The sequence below is a fragment of the Polypterus senegalus genome, chromosome 14 (assembly GCF_016835505.1).
Source record: "Polypterus senegalus isolate Bchr_013 chromosome 14, ASM1683550v1, whole genome shotgun sequence".
In the NCBI taxonomy this organism is placed as follows: Eukaryota; Metazoa; Chordata; class Cladistia; order Polypteriformes; family Polypteridae; genus Polypterus; species Polypterus senegalus.
Window position 1 is genome coordinate 50101475 of NC_053167.1, and position 20168 is coordinate 50121642.

At 34.8% G+C, this 20168-nt stretch overlaps 1 protein-coding gene across 1 annotated transcript in view; it reads left to right on the forward strand.

The window, feature by feature from the left end:
• The window catches only part of LOC120514724 (tyrosine-protein kinase Srms-like), a 50472-nt gene extending 30959 nt beyond the window's left edge, over positions 1–19513 (forward strand). The window contains exons 2-8 of the mRNA XM_039735235.1: positions 1836–1957; positions 3793–3959; positions 8952–9096; positions 14424–14582; positions 16529–16710; positions 16993–17149; positions 18208–19513. Coding sequence (XP_039591169.1) covers positions 1836–1957; positions 3793–3959; positions 8952–9096; positions 14424–14582; positions 16529–16710; positions 16993–17149; positions 18208–18392 — 1117 coding nt within the window. The 3' untranslated portion in view covers positions 18393–19513. The remainder of the gene's footprint in view (positions 1–1835; positions 1958–3792; positions 3960–8951; positions 9097–14423; positions 14583–16528; positions 16711–16992; positions 17150–18207) is intronic.
• Positions 19514–20168: the final 655 nt, after the last annotated feature.

A 20168-nucleotide genomic window follows, 5' to 3' on the forward strand; every position in this document is an offset into this window, starting at 1 on the left:
AGATTGCTTGAATCCCGTAATTATAACCAGTCCATTCCAGACATCATTCCAGTTATTTTGAATGAGTTTTTTTTCTATTTTAGCCTTGTAAGTATCCCTTCCTTCACTCAGCTTTTTCTATAGCACATCTGGAGTAACACTATATCATAATTATTGTGGGCATAACAAACAACTGTTCTTAACAAATATCAACTTTTGCCTTCGAACAAGACCTTTTTAAAACAAATTTGAACTATATACCAATAACGATGTTCAATCTGACCACCTGATTTCATAATCAGAAAGCTACCGAAAATGACTGTCTGCTATGATCCCCTAAATTTTAATTCCTCACTTTAGCCTCTGGCTTTCATTGTTCACAAACCTGACTTCATTGCCTCTGTTGCAGGTTATGGCCCATATCATTAAACTTCTGTTTTTGTTCATGATATTTTGCTTTTTCTAGGTAATTTATATTATCATTCAACCAGCACACGGTGAGTTAAGCCTTCTCAATAACCCACCATCTTTTTTTCCTGTTGAATTCCACATGGTGGATCCCTGTCAGTTCTTCCCATCACTTCTTTGAACTTAAAGGCTTGCTTCATATGCTCTCCAGATTTGACCAAAATTTGAAAGACATCTCGGCACTTCTCTAGCTTTGTACAATAATACCCCGATCTTTGTATTGGTGGTAAACCCATCTTTGATTTCCACCTGGGGCAGGTCAAAATATTTCAACATTTGGTGACATTTATGATAACCAGATTTGTTTCAATTACTGGGGTCCAGGTTTTTTGTTTCTCCTTCCTTCTTTTTTTCCTAATTCCAACTCCTATCAGTTATTAAAGCTGATGGTGTCCCAACCTCCTCTTAACTCTCTTACCACCTCATGTTATAACATTTTTCTTTATCTTTAAACTTAAGGCCAGTAGTGACTGTTAGGTCTCTACCTTTTTTAATCTAACTATACAAACTCCCTTCTTTTCCTCCCCATCTCATGGAAATCTATATTTAATAATCTCTCTGCTTTCTCTATTAACCTCAATTATCAGCATGTTCACTTTAAATACTTTACCCCTTGCAAACATTACATTCTGCATTTAGCAGATGATCCCATTTGACAGTTGCATCCTTTAAATGTCCCTGGCACATTTCTTTATATGTTTTGCCCTGCAGTCTCTACTTTTTGGTCTGTTCTTACTGCCTATCTTCTATTCTGTCTGTTAGCATTCCTTTTTTTCTCAAGCATTTCTTCTCCTGGACATCTCAATTCTTAACCCTCATGTTTGTCTAATAAAGTGTAATTTTTCTTAGTAAGATTGCTGTCAATTTCTAGAAACCTCTTTCTTTAACTTAGTCTTATTTGAACCTTCAGGGACAGGAATAGAATAATATTGAGAAGTGGGAGTTCTCTGTACGTTTGATTGTGGGCTTGTGGATTGGTGGTCTGTCGTACGTCTCTCCCTGGTCTGAGTGGGAGTCAATAACTATGGACCCTTCAGGGACCTCTTTTACAGAGAAGTTCTGGGTGGGCTGGATGGGGTTGGGTGGTGCAGAGGGAGTTTTTACTTCTTACTGTACCTTGATTGTTAATAACTGCTAATAATTGCCATGACTGTTGCTTTCTTGTTCAACTGCAATAATAATAAATGTGATTGTTTTAGAATATATAATGTGACTGACACCATAGACACTGATTAAATTGGAAGTGGTATAATACTGAAGATCCATGGAAAAAGCTTTGTAATAATGTATTAACCTCTTTGGTTTCTTTGACTGATGAGCAAATTTAGTGAATGCAATTCCAATACAACATTAAATAATGTTTTTTTTTTTTTGTTTTTTTTTTACAGCTGGTATTTTGGAGCAATAAGCCGCAAGGATGCAGAGAGTCTGTTAATGTCTTCTGCAAATGCATATGGTGCATTTTTAGTCCGAATCAGTGAAAGCAATACTGACGAATATTCCCTATCAGGTAAAAGGTTCCTTTTGTATGCAGTATTTTTTTAAAATGTAAAGACAAAACATCTACAGTCTTAAAAGTATGTTGCTGTACATGATCACTAGTGGGGGACATTTTCATATGATCAGAATGTGATCATCTTGTAAAATTATTTTAATGGTGTGATTGCTTTGGCATACATTTCTTTTACCCTTAGGCTTCTTTTCTGTATTTCTGAAGGTTAGAGAAGTTGTTATAAAAGTTATTGTGTGATGTTGACAAAATTTTAAATTAAGCTTGAGCACATATATAAGTGAAGATATCAATTTATCTCAAAAAGTCAGTTTATTGTCATCAATTGAGCCGTATGTTCAAAATAGGTTGAACAGATGTGCGTGATGTAAAGTTCAGGTGTGCTTAGGGACTTAGTTTTCAAAGTTGTAACATTATTGTTTAGCTAATCAAAGAGACAGATATTACATTTTCTTATTAAAAATATTTGCAACAATGAGTTGTATCCAAAAATAAGTAGTAATAGATTGTAATAAAATATATTGTTACAGTAAATAAAATACACGTTTCTTAATAGCAATTTAAAATATCATTAAAAAACTGATCCTAAAAAGACTTGTGGTGGCTGAAATAGCCTTCGTAGACAGCTGTTTTAATTTCAACTGATATAAAAAAAATTTAATTTTTGAACTACTATTAGTTGTTTCCTAATTGTAGCTCATATTCCCTAAATATAGAGAAGTAGAGTTAACATCTATGTTGAGAAGTCTCAAGCTAAAATTGTTGAGTGCAACAGACTGTGATGAATGGCAGGTCAGAGAAATATTTAACTATTATTGTCTGCAGATAGTGTAGCCATGAGGTTGTTTTCAGTGTAACATGAACACTTTGTTCTTGCGTAATTACTGTATACATAATGGGTTAGAGAGCCACACTTCGAGAGCTGCTTTCTTCATACATTCATTTCTGGCTAAGTTATGTGACCTTTTGGGTTCCTTGCTTGCATTTTTTAGTTCTGTGGAGACAAAGATTATTTGACTGACCTGGTACGACTACAGGCCTGAGGACACATGAGTTGATATTGCAGAGGTCTGTGTAAGCCATTTTCACTCATGCATGTGTGCACCAATGCCGTTCCCTAATTCAATACCTTGCTTCAAGCTTCTGTTTTGCTGTTAAGAGAAGCTACAGGATGAGTAAGGGCAAAAAAAATTAAACTCTTTTATGGTAAATCTGAAATTATTTATTAGTTGAATTAACACAGGCTGCGATGGACAATTTTGAAAGTCTGCCAATGCTTTAAATATGATTTTTTGAAATTATTAAAAAAATCTACAGTACACTGTTTTTAAGATATCTCATTGAAGATTTTCTTTAAAAAAAATTTTGAATAATAAGGGTATTTTCAAAAAAAATTGGTTTGCTGTGATCTGAGTTGTTTTATGCAGACCAACACACAGACACAATTTTGATAGCCTGTGCTTTTTGCCTCAGATGCAAATACAGTACACCTAATAATGACTGAAGTCTCACAATACCACTTTTGCTTTTTAGACCTGTTTAATCTTTTGATTATATTTTTTGTGTGTTTATCTCATTGATACTGTCCTTCCTGTGCTGACTTATTAAGTTCTTAATTTCAAGCAACACCTTTGTATACACCCATGTTCTAATCCAGTTTTAGACATCAAAAAGAAGCTTATTTTAAAGCTGAAAACACTTTTGAATGCATGGCTTTGATAAATGGTTCAGGTTTCCAATTAGTTTTATAAAGTGATAAGCTTTACAATGTGTATGTGCAAGTTTTTAAAATTTAATAAAAAGGTTTTCAATAATGGATTTTTTTTTCCTTGTAGCTCGTAATCACACCAAAGTAAATCATTATAGAATATCACGGACAGACAATGGTGGTTACTTTATTGCCAACCACAAGACCTTCGTTTCTCTGGAGGATCTGATAGCATTTCATAAAATCCAGTGGCAAGCATTAGGTGTGGAATTATTGAGACCTTGTGCACAACAGGTACGTAAATCAAAGGCTACACCATCTCTTTTATATGCACCATGGAGACCATTACAAGAGAATTAGACCTTTTTCTTTTTACTTGAAAAGCTGAAATTTCTCTTAATTCTGTGATAATTTAATTATCTACATGCATACAATAATAATGGAATTTTAAAGTGTATATATATTAATATATATTGTTCTTTCATAAGAAAATATTAATCAGATTTAATGTGTGCCTAGTGCCAGAATTTTGTATTTGCCTTACAGAGCCCAGGAAGGAATATAGCAGTTCTTCTGAAAAGATGGACACATAAAAGCCTTACTTGTCCTAACACCACCTTACCTGGTGCTGCTCTGTGGCACATCAGCTGTCTGAGAATGTGCTGCTCTTTTGTAAATTCATTGTACATGTGATTGATGAATATGTTGGGGGAGTAAAAAAGTTTGTTGTAAAAATGTATGTTAGAGGGTCCATGGCTGATCAAGCCATTCATGTGAAGATGCGTTCAGTTCCACCAGTTCCTCATTAGTGTTCTGGGGAGCATAATTGAGGTACCTACACCCACAAGGTATCAAAGGAGCCTGGGATAAGTGGTTTATAGAGAAATCCTTCAGACAGTAATGGGATCACAGTAGGGCTGGTGGAGCAGACAGAAGGCATGGAGTTCCAGAAGAGGCCTCATGTGGGGCAGTGATGTTCCTGCTATTAAACAGTATTTGGATATATTTATGGATTTGGATTTTAACCCCCACATGCATTCTGGTTTTTATTGGATTATTTACTGTATTTATTGAAGGAGCATTGAACTTTTATTTATTTATTTAGACCCTTTTGTTAAAAAAAATTGTACAATGCATTTTACACCAACTCTTGTTTGTTTGTGTGACCTTATTGCTGAGTCCGTCCTCAGTTGTGACTATAGCTGTCCTGAGTTCAAGGACAGTAATGCCAGCTGTTGGCAACCTAGTCATAATATTTGTGGGTTCTTCAGATCCTGTATTTTCATTTTTTTATCGTTCAATATGCTTTGAGATAGAAAGTGATTTTTAAGCTCAAAACAACAATTATTTTTAGAATTAATAGAATAGAATAACTATATTCTAACTATATCTAATTACAACTTTTAGCTTGTAATCAGTGTGCTTTTTCAACCAGTAGCAACATTTTCTAGTGTTTCGGATAATTGCTCATGGTACTTTGTCACACTAAAATCACAGCAAGCTATAGCATTTCCATTGCTGTTATACATATCCACAGCTAAAGCTGAAGCATCCATAAACGTGAAAAGAAATGTTTGGTGTGTTGGGTTGGATGCCATTACCAGAAACCCACATTCATATTAGAAATGCAGATTGGCTATTTTGTAGTTTGAAAGAAGCAATACAGAGTTTTTTGAGGTGAATTCTTCATCATTCTTTATATAACAGTGTGTACTATTCCTTTGCTAAATCTACAGTCGATATAATCATTTATATGACCTTCATTTTAAAAAAAAATGTGTTACTATCTTGCAGGGTGCTGTTATTATAGTTTTATTACTAAGAATTTTAAAGCACAAGATTTCTTTTTCAGTTTTCAAAATGTCACCCTGAACTAGTCACTTACCCTGCGTTCCAACTGCACAAAGTATATATAAAGAATTGTGCTATATCAGAATCCTGTACAGTACATTGCCTTGGGTAAAGACATCACGCTAATGTACTATGATAAGTGAAATGTGTCATCTTTCGTCTTTAATTGAACTGGTTTATTATTTTATTGTCTTAAAGTCTAAATAAAAAAAATATTTTTTTTCAGTGCTTAACATTGATAGAACAGAAAATAAATGACAATTTATAATCTTACATGGGTGATCTTTTTCTGATTGAGACACCTGAATATGGTGTCTCCAAGTGAACAAAGGAATGTGCCTGCCTGCTTCAAATTAACTGAATTAACTTCTGGCCAAGATATAACCAGTCCGCAATATTGGACTCTTCTTATTTGCACATATTTTTCCATTGTTACAGCTACATTTACATTTAAAAACCGTATACTTTTTAGCAAATTTTGTTGTTTAAACCTCACTTTCTGGTTCATTGTCTGATTTGATAAAGCAGGCAGGAAATTAATGTCTCTTTTGAGGGTAAAATTATTTCTTTCTTTTTAATATTTAAAATGAAGAATTAGTGAAGAAACATAATCTACTTGAATTTGTGGAACTTTTGCTCCACACATGCCAGGAATATATCCCTTTATAGGCAAAAATCTGATGAGATATTAGTTTGAATGTGGCAGTTACAAGTAATAACAGTAGTTTTTCTTAGACCCTATTAGCAGATTTGTTATTAGTTGGAAAGAAATGTATTTTTAGAATCACTGTGTTTGTGTGTGTGTGTTTTTCAAATTAAAAGAGACTAGCTGAATTGGATTTGTAGTAAGGATGGCCCCTTTTGTAGTACCTGTCCATCAGGAAAAATGCAAGATAGTCCAGAAGCATCTCTACTCTTGTATGACCTAGGGTTGTCACAATACCAAAATTTCAAACTTTAATGCAATATCATGAAAAATAATGATATTGGATTCCCCTTTCAGTTCCCAATACAGTATATAATGTAACTCATTAAAAATGATATTTAAATACATTGAAGTTCTGTATGCAGTTAAGGTAACACCTTAGTTTAGGTCATGCAAAAATTCATGTATCACTCGTTTACTATTACTATTATGTAGTAAGACCATAACAAACACTTCTATGGGTCTTCGTGACACTTAAAAAAAAAAAAAAATCAGTAAAGTGATTTATTCATTTCTACAATGTGACCTGCTAACAAAACGTCACTTTGGAGTCATCTGAGCCAACTTAACTGAGATACATTTCTCTTGATAGTGCATATTTAGTATAAGATTTGTGAATCCTTCATATTAATAAGGAGGTTTACCATCATGCCACTATGTCACACCACACAGAGATGAATATGAGCTTATATTTTATAACTGCTATGAAGACCAAAAGAAGCCTTTGATGAGGTCTTGTTTCATAATAGTAAATGAGTAACAGATGTATTTTTGGAGTACCTAAACTAAAGTGTTACCACATCAGAATCTTAACATGGATGGAAACGAATAATAGAAAGTTTAGTCATTAAATTCAAATACTTCAAGTAGCGCAATCTTTTGTACAAGATGAGTAAAGTTCTATCAACAATGAAAAATAAAAAAAATGTATAAATCCTGTCCACAGGTTTACATTGAAAACAAATGCTCTTACTGTGGTAGTACAGTGAAATGTTATGAATGTCATTAAATGTTAATTGCAAGCATTTGGCAAGCAGTATACATAAAAATACACATTAACATAAAATAAACATTCAAGTAAAAAGAATTTTAATATGCACTTTTGTACACAAGTGTGCAGAAAATTAACACACTTAAAGGCTTTGCATAAATGCAATTAGTGTACATTGCATTTTTCTGTAAATAAAATACAATATCTTTGGAAGATAGATTTCCAGATTTTTTGCAAGAAAGACTAGCATGTTAACGTGCTCCTCCATGAGGCCAGGGTATGTTGTTGTTGTTGGGCCGCAAATGTACTAAATACATGCTCTGAAACACAGGTATGATTACACGGTAGAGTAACTCCAAGCACTATGTAAATATGTGATGAAATATAATTTTAAAATCACAATTAATAAAAGCAAGTAATGCACTATGGCAGCAGACTTCATAGAGAGGGTTTAAAAATTGAGGGAGTGATGGAGCCTGATAGTACTAAAGTCTGTTGCTCTGAATGAATGGTACAGGATAAAAGTGAGCTGCAGACACCTGTCTTGAAGTGTTCAGTTTTTAACTGACTACAAAAAAATTTTAACCTGTAGAAAAAAATAAAAGTCGCATCCCTACTTTAAACACAAGTTTACAGGTTTATACTTCATTAATGTTTCCATAAATTAGAAATAACATACCTCTCAAATTAGTTTGCATTGACTTGCTTGGAAGTCTTGAATACAGGTCTGCATAAATCTTGTGGTTTTCCATTCCCATTTTGTACAAACCCAGAGTATTTCCAGATGCCAGACATGCAGCCTTCTTTGTCAGTTAAGTATGCTGATGAAAAGTTCAACCCTGCTGAAAATTACATCTTATTAACACCTACTGTATAAGTGGAAGGAAATGGGGCTGCAGCTTGAGCCATGGTAAGCTGGACATACATTTATGATATAGGCTGTAGAACTGATACCATGAAAAATCAGTACGGTAGTAATTTTAAAATGTTAAAATCAATATTTATTATTGTTTCAATACAACCTTACTGCCTTAAAGTATCAGTGAATACTCCAGAGGCACCTAAAAGATCTTACTACAAAAAGTTTCATCTGGTCACTCCAGTCAGTCATGTTACCTCCTAAGAACCTCACCAGGTCAAGAAGAAGAAAAGTGAAGCCAGTCCATATGACCGCTACTGTGCTGTCTAACTTGCTGTCAGAAATACATTTTTTGTTTATTTTTAATTTTGAGATTAACTTCTGCTTCTAGTGTTGTGGTTTACTTTTGAAGTGGTTTTGACTTTTTATTCTGTAATTAGTATGATTTATTTACATATTGACAGTTTTTATGCTGAGTGAATTAGTGAATAAAACCACATATTCTTGTTCATTCAACAGCACCTTTCTTATTTCCTAGACAGTATTGACTGACTTAAACAGTTAGTTCAACTTTTTTTAATACATAAGATGATGGGTGTAGTTACAGTATCTTATATTTTAATAATTATATATGATGGTTGTGTACATGCTATTCTTGCTTTACCAGTTGGACAAGATATGCTTTTTTGACCAGTGTTGGTAATTTTACCAGAGCCGTATATGTAAATCATTTGGACATAATTGAACTGCAGTGAATTTTGAACATGTCACTTCTAATTTTCCACAGATATAGTCTATAAGCAGAAAACAGCTGTCAAATGATTAATTCTGTGTAAGAAAGACTTGTTCTGTGGTATGTAAGTTTTTTTTTTTCCCCAGAGGCAGTACTTTCCAGATTCCTGGGAGAAACCTCATGAAGAGTTTGTTCTTAAAAAAAAACTAGGCGAAGGGCAGTTTGGTGAAGTCTGGGAGGGTCTTTGGAAGAAAGAAAAGAAAAATGTAGCAATCAAAATGTTAAAACAAGGTGTGAATTCTTTTATTTAGTTATTTTTTTGTTGAGTGGTAACAATTTGTGGACATTTTTTGTATTAATAATAGTTGTGAAAATACCAACAAAGGACTCAACATAAAGAAATTGACATTTAAACTTTAATGTTTGAATTTGAGTTTTCAAATTTGAATTTGGATTTATGCTTTGATAAACAATTCATAGCTACTGCTATTTGTTATTACCTTATAGCTCTACAACGTTTATGTACATAACGTTTTATTTACACAATCCAAAGGTCTACCTTAAGTATGAATAAGTGCAGTAAATAATGCTCTATAAAGTAGTAAGTTGATAGATGGAAGCAATCAAAATGTTTGACAAAACAATAACCATTTACTTTACATAAGTAAGTGTATGATTCTTATTTTAGATGTTATACACGGATTAAGGACCACCTTAGTGCCAGTAGTGGATGAAATGCTATTGATCTTGAGTACATCACCTTTGCTGTGAATGACAATATTGACAGCATCATTAGCATCATTTTTCTGCCTGGGAGATTTATGAAAACAGAATGCAAAACAGATGTAGTAATGAAAATCCACTTAAAACATTTTCATCAAAGATCTGTAATGTTTCCATAAACATTTTATATAAGGATAAAATGAAAAAGAAAAAAATACTTCTACTTACCTCTCTGTAAAGTATCAGCTTCCCAGTTTTTGTCCTTAGTTTTCATATTATGACATCAGACTGAAACACACCTGGCTGCCTATGCAAGCTGGCCAAGTCATATTCATGCATTTCTCAGTGAGGCACTAGCAATTGAACTCTTAATTTCCTTTCAGCCCAGGATTCAGCTTTGTAAATATTTTTAAAGATTCTGAAATTTAGGTATTTCAGCTGCTAAAGTACAGGCTTCTTATTCTTTGCTTTTGTCACAAGCTTTTTAAGATATACCATAAGGAGTTCTGTTATCCTCTTCCATCCCACTGTATATTTTTTTGACCACATGCCCCACCACCTGTCCCCCATAAAAGTAAAACAATTTGAAAGGCTTTACCGTAATGGTTAATGTAGCAACAAGACCTCACATCCCTCATTGTTCTGTCCTTAATAATATTTTTAAAAAAAATTATTTTCTTCTCCAGTTTCGGTTTGATTTGCTCTTTATATCATCATTATATATTATGATTAGTATATATTTTACAGTGGATCTGACCAATGACCCATATTGCCATCAAAGTTCTTAAAATTAATCTAGTGCCTCAGTCCCTTAGATGTTTCATAAATATCTGATTACAATTACCTATACTAATAAAAGGCAAAGCCCTGACTGACTCACTCACTCACTCACTCACTCACTCATCACTAATTCTCCAACTTCCTGTGTAGGTGGAAGGCTGAAATTTGGCAGGCTCATTCCTTACAGCTTACTTACAAACGTTAGGCAGGTTTCATTTCAAAATTCTACACGTAACGGTCATAATTGGAACCTACGTTCGTCCATATACTGTAATGGCCTGCAGCTCGGTCGCCGTGTGAGGCGGAGTTGCGTCTCGCATCATCACGCTTCCCACGTAATTGAGTGCCTGCCCATATAAGGTAAATATTCGCGGGTGAAGGACTGTGCTTCGCATATTCATAAGGGCAGCTACTGCGGAAACCCTCCCTCAGCGAAAGTGCGAGAGAAACTTTTAAGTGCCGGGTCTGAGCTAAAATTAAATAAAGTCGTGGACATTGCAAGATCGCGCAAGATATTCGTGAGATACAAGTTTAATGAGAAGACGCAGGGTATAAAGCCTCAATGCTAAAGGCCTGGCGAAGTCATGCCTTCTCTGCTGGCCTAAAAAATATCTGAATCACAAACTGATGTTAATTATATTTTGTCCATGAATACTTATTAAATAATTCCAAATGGTCTGTCCGCTTCCTTTCATAGCTTTTCTGATGGTTGTGCTGCTTCCAGACATGTATTTTCATATTAAAGCATTTAACCAATCACATTTCAGCCATCATTTGTTGCCAGGCAGAGAGGCCTTCACAATCCGTTGTGCAGGCCCTCTATCACAGAATAAATGCAGATTAAACTGTTGCTTCAACCAGTCAGATTTTGAGTTGGTGTCAGTAGGGCCTCTAGCAGGCGTACAGCAACGTCACCGTATTCAGACCCATTGATTGGATAGAAGCCGATATGAGGAACTCTACGAGGCCACTGAACGCACCGCAGGTGCTCCGAGCGCAAGATCCTTGCACGCACTACCGCCAACTCCATGGCAGGATTCTGGACAATATTATTTGCCAGACACAGACCAGATTTCAAGACCACGAAAAACGGATGTTTGTCAAGCTTCTCGACCCCTAGAAGTTTCGGGAATACAAGAAAAATTTCCTGCATGCAGCCTTCTCCAGTTTAATACAAGAGCCATGGAGCAGTTTTTGATCTGTCTCGGCTAAAAACAGAACTGACTGTAATGTATGCCATGGATGATTTTGCAGGAAAATCTCCCACTGATCTCCTTGACTTCCTTCATCAGAAAAATCTGAATGAGAGCATGGGGCAGCTGTTCACATTGGTATATTTGGCGGTGACCATTCCCATGTACACTGCTTCTGTCGAGCGGACATTTTCACTCCTAAAGTGAATTAAAACTTATGCCAGAAATACGACAGGGCAGGTTTGACTTTCAGCATTAGCTTCGATGGCGATAGAAAGGGACTTTTTGATGGAACTGAAGCGCACGGATAATCTGTACGACAGAGTAATTGAACGGTTTTTGAGGAAAGAGAGGAGGATGGATTTTGTTTACAAATAATCCGAATTTTTGGTGAATAAAATGTTGCGATTTTCCTAAATAATATTGCAGGTTTATGAGTTATTATTGATGTTTTTTATGTGTGTCGCGGCTGTAGCTGCAGTGGAAAGGAACTTGTTCACCCCTGGTTTGTCTATTCAATAAAGGCATTTATTGTGGCTACAGGAGTTATCTATCTGCGATGCAGCGGCTCTTTATACTGTATTTCTGCATATTAAGATGGTTTTTATAACCATAAATTAGTTTTTGAGGGGCAGGTTAATTCAGATGGAGCACTACTGAAGGCCTAGGTGTAAGATGCACGGTCCACCACTGGACCAGATGATACGTAAATTTGATGAACATTACAACCTGAAAATAAACGAAACTGTAGAGAGGTTCAGATTATACTTCTCCCAGTGCGTCTCTCTAAATCCTCCATGCGGGAACATTATCACAAGGCTTAACAATCTTATTGTTACACCTTCTATGTGCACCAAACCGTCCTTATTACAAAGTCTTCCTTGCTTTACCGCTGGCTGCTTCTTTCCATTCACCTTCCTAGCTCTTTATTTAAACAGTTTTCCTTCTCACTTTTCCGCTCCTTCACTGTCTTCTCCCCTTTCGTTCAAAATACGCGCCTCCTTGCCTTTTTACAGTCAACTTCCCTTATGTCACACCATGGTACATTTAGATAGATAGATAGATAGATAGATAGATACTTTATTAATCCCAAGAAGAAATTCACTAAAAAAATTGAATAGGCGATTCTCGGAGTGTAAAAATGTCAAATAGTAAAATAGTAAAAAGTGTCCAGGGAGCAATTCCACATAAAAAAAGTGGTAGAAGTGATCAGTGAAATAGAGATAAAAAGGTAAAAAGATAAAGTCATATACGGAGCTGCTGGAAAGGCTGCCACTCGGATGCGGCGCCGGAAATAATTTAGCACAAGTTAATACCGGGAATGCCTGTTAAACATCTTACATTCACGAGTAGCGATTTGCGTAGTTAACACTTCGATGAATGAAACCTGTTATCTTTACAACGGGTGACAAACACGGAATGTAACTTCATAACAACACGTCCTCCAAATACGAACCTGATTGAAAATAAATAATGATGATCAAATCCTTGATGACAGCAACACTCATAACAGTCACAAAACAATTACATTGACAATCAGGTTATGTTATTTTTAAAATGTTTCCTTTTCTTTTTCATAACTTCTTTAACACACTACTTCTCCGCTGCAAAGCGTGGGTATTTTGCTAGTATACTTATACTAGGGGATTTGCCCCTTGCTTGCTTCGCACGCCAACCCCCTCGGCCTGCACTACACGCCAGCTACTTCGCGTCACTGCTGCTCTGCTGTTTTTTTTTGTATTTTTTTTACCTCCTCTTTGCTCATTCAGCTGCTGCTGTGCTGCGCTATCTGCATCTCGCACGGCCCTTTGACAATTTAAGAGCCTGTACAGCAGCTACCCTACTCTTTGTCTTTTATTTCCGGCCTCAGGCATTTTTAAATCTCTTGGCACAAAGTCTTGCCTCGCGGGAAATGGGTTCTTGATATTTTTAGTATATAATTTAAAAACGGAATACGAATCTGAAAATTTAGCAACATCACATTAAAGTTCAATAAATTCTGAAAAGAATGATACCAAACATTTATCTGTAGGTTTTTAAATAAGCCCGATTTAAAGAGTGACAAAAAAGTGACATAAAAAGTCACATAAAATCGTTGCACTTTTAGGCTTATATATATATATAAGATTGTGACTACTAGGGGGCACTGCAACACCTCAAACCCCAGACCAGACACAACTGCATGGGCACAAGTCAAGGGCAAGGTTTATTACAATATGGAGAAAGGCACATGTGTGAGGCATATGTAAGGGTTGCAGTGACATTTGTTACAAACCTGAACCTACCAGTTGTAGGAATTGAAAAAGAAGACAACACTGTAGTGAAGTCATGATTATAAACTCAAAGCAATTTTTAAGAGGTTTAACTTGAAACAAATGTGAATATTTAAAAATATGCTGTAAAACTGGTTATAGTTTCTTGTAACCATGCCTGAACAAGGAAGTTCATTAAGGCTTCCAGTATAATCTAAAATCGGCCAAATAAAAGTAACTCTTTACAGTTTAGCATTTCTTTTGGAGTGTGCTAAGAAGCACCTCTGGGAGTCTTTTGTGCCCACTGCTATCAGGCAATTCAGTGCTTCCACATGATGTACTCATTAAGTTTATTTATTTAATAATTTGTTGAGTGATTGGATGATCTGTCCTGTGAGACTGTATTCCTGTTTTTTCATTTTTCTGCTGCAGTATGCATTTGAATTTCCCAAAGGAATTAATATTTGAAGTTTTTTCTAATTGAATTTAATCTAATTTTGCTAAAGATAATTAAATACTAAGCATTTTAAGCATCTTCAATTTCTGCTTTTTGTTAGCATGGTATGTTGTGTAATCCTGTCCTGGGCAGGATAGGGATTCTTTTATAGTTATTATTTTTTTTACATTTTTCTGTACATTAATTGCTTTGTTTTCTCTTGTGTGGTTATAGAACACATGAGTAATGATGAATTTGGAAAAGAAATACAGGCACTAAAGAATCTTCATCATCCCAAGCTGATTAAGTTGTATGCAATTTGTGCTGGCAAGGAGCCCATTTACATTGTTACAGAGCTAATGTCTAAAGGCAGCCTCCTGTCATTTCTTCAATGTGAGTAAATGTACAATTTGTCTAGAATAATAATAATAGAATGCTACTGCATTGCTTACGTCTGATTTCCTTTAAGTGCACCACTCTTGTCAGTAAATAGTACTTTCTTTCCTATTGTTCCCTTCTGTGACTTAGGTATGATAATGTTACAGAAACACTTCAGGTGTTCACTAGGAACTCTCTGACCATAAACACCTACTGGTTCACATTCTTATTTGAGCCATTCCGTTTTTAGATTGAGCTTTATGTGCCCGCTTTCTATATAGCATTTTGTTAATGATAACACTGTCTGAAGCCAAAAACTGCTAAAGTTCACATGGGCACATAATTCATCATCCAAGCTTTGGTGTTGTCACATCTAGACTACTGAAAATCTATGTGTCATGTATCTTCTTGCTGCTGCAGGTGATTCAAAATGCAGCCTCACAGCCTTTCAGATTACTATATTGGCTCAGTGTAGTGACATATATGAAGCTCATGTCCTTGATTCTTGCCTACAGAGTAGACAATAAGTCAGAACCTATACATTTGTAGACACTTGTGAGGTCCTTTTCAATCACTTAAGTGTGTGTCTGGTGATGCCACCTCTGGGTGGCATGAAATCTCAATCCTGATGAGTTTCATGTGTAGCTTCTAGCTGGTGGAATGAGCTGCCCACCTCCATTCAAACTTCTTACTTCCGCAATGTGTTTAAGAAGCATTTTAAGACTTGTGTTTGATTAATTTCTGTCTAGCTGATATTAGCTGTTTGGTTCTGGTAACTTAGGAATTGTCTCTAGCTTGTATTTTGTTCCGAGTGCTTCATTTTTGATGATCAGTTTATAAACTTCTCCTGAAAAAGTTGTTCCAAAAAAGTCCCCCAGACTGATGTTTACTTATTTTGCAAATCGCTTTAGATAAAAGCATATGCTAAGCAAATAAATATAAATGTAACTTGTCTTCATCATGGTGGCACAGTAGTAGAAGCTGTGAGATAGCAGTAGTGGGATGCTGACATAAAAGCCCAGCTAGGGCACTACCTGTTTGGAGTTTAAATGGTTTTCTTCCATTGTTCCAGAGAGGTGCATGTTGGCTTAGTTGACAACAGTAAATTCTGGTGGCTTCATGTGTTTGTTGATGTGTTCAGTATTGGACTTTGTGAGGAACGTAGCCAAACGAGGGTTGGTTCCTATATTAGAAAATAGAAGGATGGATGAATATTTATAACAAAATGCTTAATGCAAATTCCCTTCTGGTAGATTTACTTGTTAAAAGGGATTTTCTAAGTAAAAATCATTTTAAGTGAAAAATAAGTGGGAGTTTCAAAGGTTGTCTTTCAGATGAAATGAAATATTTTTTGAGTTTTGTTGTACTTGGTCATAATTAAAATATAGTGGAGACTACACATCTTTATGGACTTATGGTTCTAGCTTTAACCTGTATTTCCATATGTTAGGAAATTCAGCTTTTCTGTTTTCATTGTTTTTCAAATTGTGTAGCAACACACATATAGTTCCTCTGTTATTACATATTTTTAAGTAAATACTTTCTGGTCTTCAACCACAATGAGATATTGGATCAAATATACCTGATTGAAAAATAAAACTTTTTTTTCTTATATAAAACATTTATTGAATGAACAGAGTTATGCAACACCAGGTAGCACTGCATGGAAAAAGTCATCTGAGAGGCTGTTTATGACAGATTGTGAATTTTATTAACACAGATAAACTCTACTAGTATGTATGCTGACTTAAAATGAATAACTTTAGCATTAAATATGACAAACGTTAATAATCAGCAGTGTATCTTGGATACATTAGAGAAGAGGATACACAGCAATTAGAAATGTACCCTTGAATATATTGATAGGTTTTTTTCCTTTTTTTGTATCATATACAGTGAGCTTAACATTGCAAATTCTGGTTTTAATAATTGCATGTTTTGTATTTTTTCCCCTTTGTTAGCTGCAGAGGGCAAAGCATTAGCCACACCTAAACTGATGTACATGGCTGCTCAGGTGGCTGAAGGAATGGCATATCTGGAAGATCGAAAAATAGTTCATAGAGACCTAGCTGCTCGCAATATTCTTGTTGGGGATGAGCTTATTTGTAAAGTAGCAGATTTTGGTCTTGCCCGTATCATTAAGGTAATCCAAAATTTCAATGTAACTCATTTCCTGTTACTTGACATGATGGTAAAATTCTGCCTTGCAAAATATTGGATTCACTGAAACTACTTCTATTCTTGTTATAATATTTAAGCAATAGATAAACAGCTGTTTCAAATTGACAAAAAAATGGAACAAAGTATCTAATTTACATATTTTTATTGCACCATTTGAAAAAGCTTATGTATTTTTTCTTAAATACTGTCTGTAAGTTTTATTTTAACAAAAAAAGTTACTTGCAAGAAATCTTTTCTTTTGTAGGATGACATATATTCAGTAAGTGGTACAACCAAAATCCCAATGAAATGGACAGCTCCAGAAGCTATCCTGTTCCAGAAGTATTCTATAAAATCTGATATTTGGTCATTTGGAATTCTTTTGTATGAAATTGTGACATATGGGGAAATGCCTTATGAAGGTAAGCAAAGCTGTATATAAAGGAGTGTCAGTCAGTTAGTCATTTTCCAACCCACTATATCCTAACATAGGGTAATGGGGGTCTGCTGGAGCCAATCCCAGCCAGCACAGGGCGCAAGGCAGGAACAAACCCCGGGCAGGGCGCCAGCCCACCGCAAGGCACACACACACCCACACACCAAGCACACACTAGGGACAATTTAGGATCGCCAGTTCACCTAACCTGCATGTCTTTGGACTGTGGGAGGAAACCCATGCAGACACTGGGAAAACATGCAAAGTTCACGCAGGGAGGACCCAGGAAGCAAACCCAGGTCTCCTTACTGCGAGGTAGCAGCGCCAGCACTGCACCACCGTGCCACCCTAAAAAGGAATGTTTCAGCAGTGAATTGATTTGTCCTAGTATTAATGTTAAAAAAAAAAAAATATTCAGAATCGTTCATTCTATGGTTCCATGTTAGAGATGGTTTGACTAAATACATTTTTAGTTTGCCGTTCCTGACAAAGAGTGAAATCATAAATAAATGTTAAATTGCTAAACGCCCTTCATTGGAATGAATGTAATCCAAAAATAATTGATTGCATGAATGAAACATCAATGCATTTATACAATATCCTGAAATGCTTGGCAACTTAAAGGAAAATGTCTTAAGTGATTCTTTATGATTTCTTGTTTTGTTTTTATCCTTATTTGCATTTTAAGATACATTTTAGATCTGGCAGCAATGATTGGCTATTTAAGATGAAATGAGGAATTTACATTTTTATTATGTATTGTAGCTCTTGAGTACCTGCTTGTCATAACTGGCAGCACCTCAAGAACTCATCTGATTGTCTGTAGTGGTTACACCCTAATACCATTTAGTAAAAGTGAAGAATATGAAAAAAAATATTAACATGTTAATGTCTGTACAGTCTACGGTAAGTAACATTTATGATATTGGTAGACTCAAAACATAAGAACAAAGAAAGGCAAACTCAATAAAAGATCATTCAGGAATTAATTCATTTCTTACTCAAGAAAGGATTTTTCAGCCTATTATTTATTGTACTTTACAGGAAAGAATAATAAAGAAGTGGTTGAAATGCTAAATCAGGGTTATAGAATGCCTTGCCCAGGAAACTGTCTCAATGAGGTTTATACAATAATGTCAAACTGCTGGAAAGAAAATCCTGATGACAGACCATCTTTTCATCATCTTCAGAGCCAGCTTCAAGCCTTCATTTCAGGAAAGCGCAAATAAATGAAGGACAGCATGAACTACTTGTCCATGTAAACTGCTTCCCTTTATCGCTTATTTATCACTCTTTAAAGACTTAGCTCTCGAGTTCTTGGAGATTGTTCTTTCACTCTGGATTAAAGATGAACATGCAGCCTCTAAACCTCAGAAGTGAACCTCTGTGTTCTTATAAGGAATATTTGAATAACTTTGTATGCCTACCTCTCTGCATCTTGTCCTTTTTAATTATGAAATATTCTTCCCTCGGAGCTGTCAACAGTATAAACGACTTCTCAAACTGTTCTGAAAGATTTATAATTTTAATATTCATTTGTCCAATGGCACAGCAGAAATTGCTTTTTTAACATTAGTGTTTTAATTTTAAGTTTACATCTAGATTAAATTATGATTTTAATTCCAACCCAACTGGTAAAAGTGATCAACTTCAAATAAGGACTTATTGATGAGTATTCCAAATCTGTAATCCCTCACTCAGCTTCTCAGGGTATGTGTTAATTCCTTACAGTCATTTTTGCGGCTGTTTTTAATTACTTTTGGCCTATTCTTACAGGATATAGTAAATAATCTAAAATATCTATCTCTAAAATTATTTTTGCATTTGCATTGAATGAATGTAAAAAATGTAAATGTATGTTTAACTCTTTTACATTATCAGAAATTCTTCTGGAATATGAATTTCACATATTTTTATGATTTCTTTTTTAAAAAAATTTCTTTTATACCCATTTTATGTGTACTTTTTTGTAGATAAATGAATAAAACAGGTCAGCAACCACAATTTTGATAATGAAAAATGTATTTTGTTAAGTTTCCGAATACTTTGCAGCAGATAAATAAAATAAATGAATATTTTTTTAAATATTTTATTGCATACTGGAAAAAAGAATTTCTTTAATAATCAAGGAATACACTTACAACAAAATGACTTGTTTTTGAGTATTGAAGTTTAAAGAAAAATAAATTGCTGCTACTGTAAATTGCGCTTTTTCTGTAGAGATGTAATTTCTAAAGTGAATATTGAAAGTCATGTATTTTTGTATAAGATTTTTTCATTGATAATCTTGTCATCTTTGTTTTGTGTATCTTTGTCTTGTTTGGTAATAAACTCTGAGGAATGTCATGTATTTTATATTTTTGCTGTGTGGTTCATTTTCATAGTGAACCAAGAACTAAGCTGGAGATAAAAAAAAAAAAAAAAAGTACAAGTCACAATTGTGGGAAGGAAATAGATAAGAAATATCTTTATTTGTATGCAAGTATGGCTGCAGTATTTCAAAAACCAACAGCCTGGTTTCAATTTTTTCAGATAGTATGTTCGTATTTTTTGTTTAAAAATTTTTTTTGTCAAGATGCACAAATAAAGGGTGTCCCAAAATTCACGCAAGAAGTAATTTTGATAGAGAACACAGGTTTTTAATTAAAAATTGTACATTTTTAATTGATTCATAAAGTTTACAGTATAGGGTAATGTATGGAATAGCATATCGGGTAATTGGCCTCCACGGCTTTGCTGCACATACACACTCTTTTCTCAAAATTTTCCATGACCGTTTTGCATAAATGAGGCTGAATTTCGTTGATTCAGCGCTCAATTTCCTCCTTCAAGGTGTGGGTGGTCATGGGCTTGATGGCATAAACCTTAGACTTCAGAAAACCCCAAAGAAAAATGTCCAAAGGCATTAAATTGCATGATCTGGGCGGCCAATTCTGATCACCAAAACAGGAAATTACACGACCAGGAAAATTGCGAACTGTAGCTGGCAAACCTTCATTATTTTT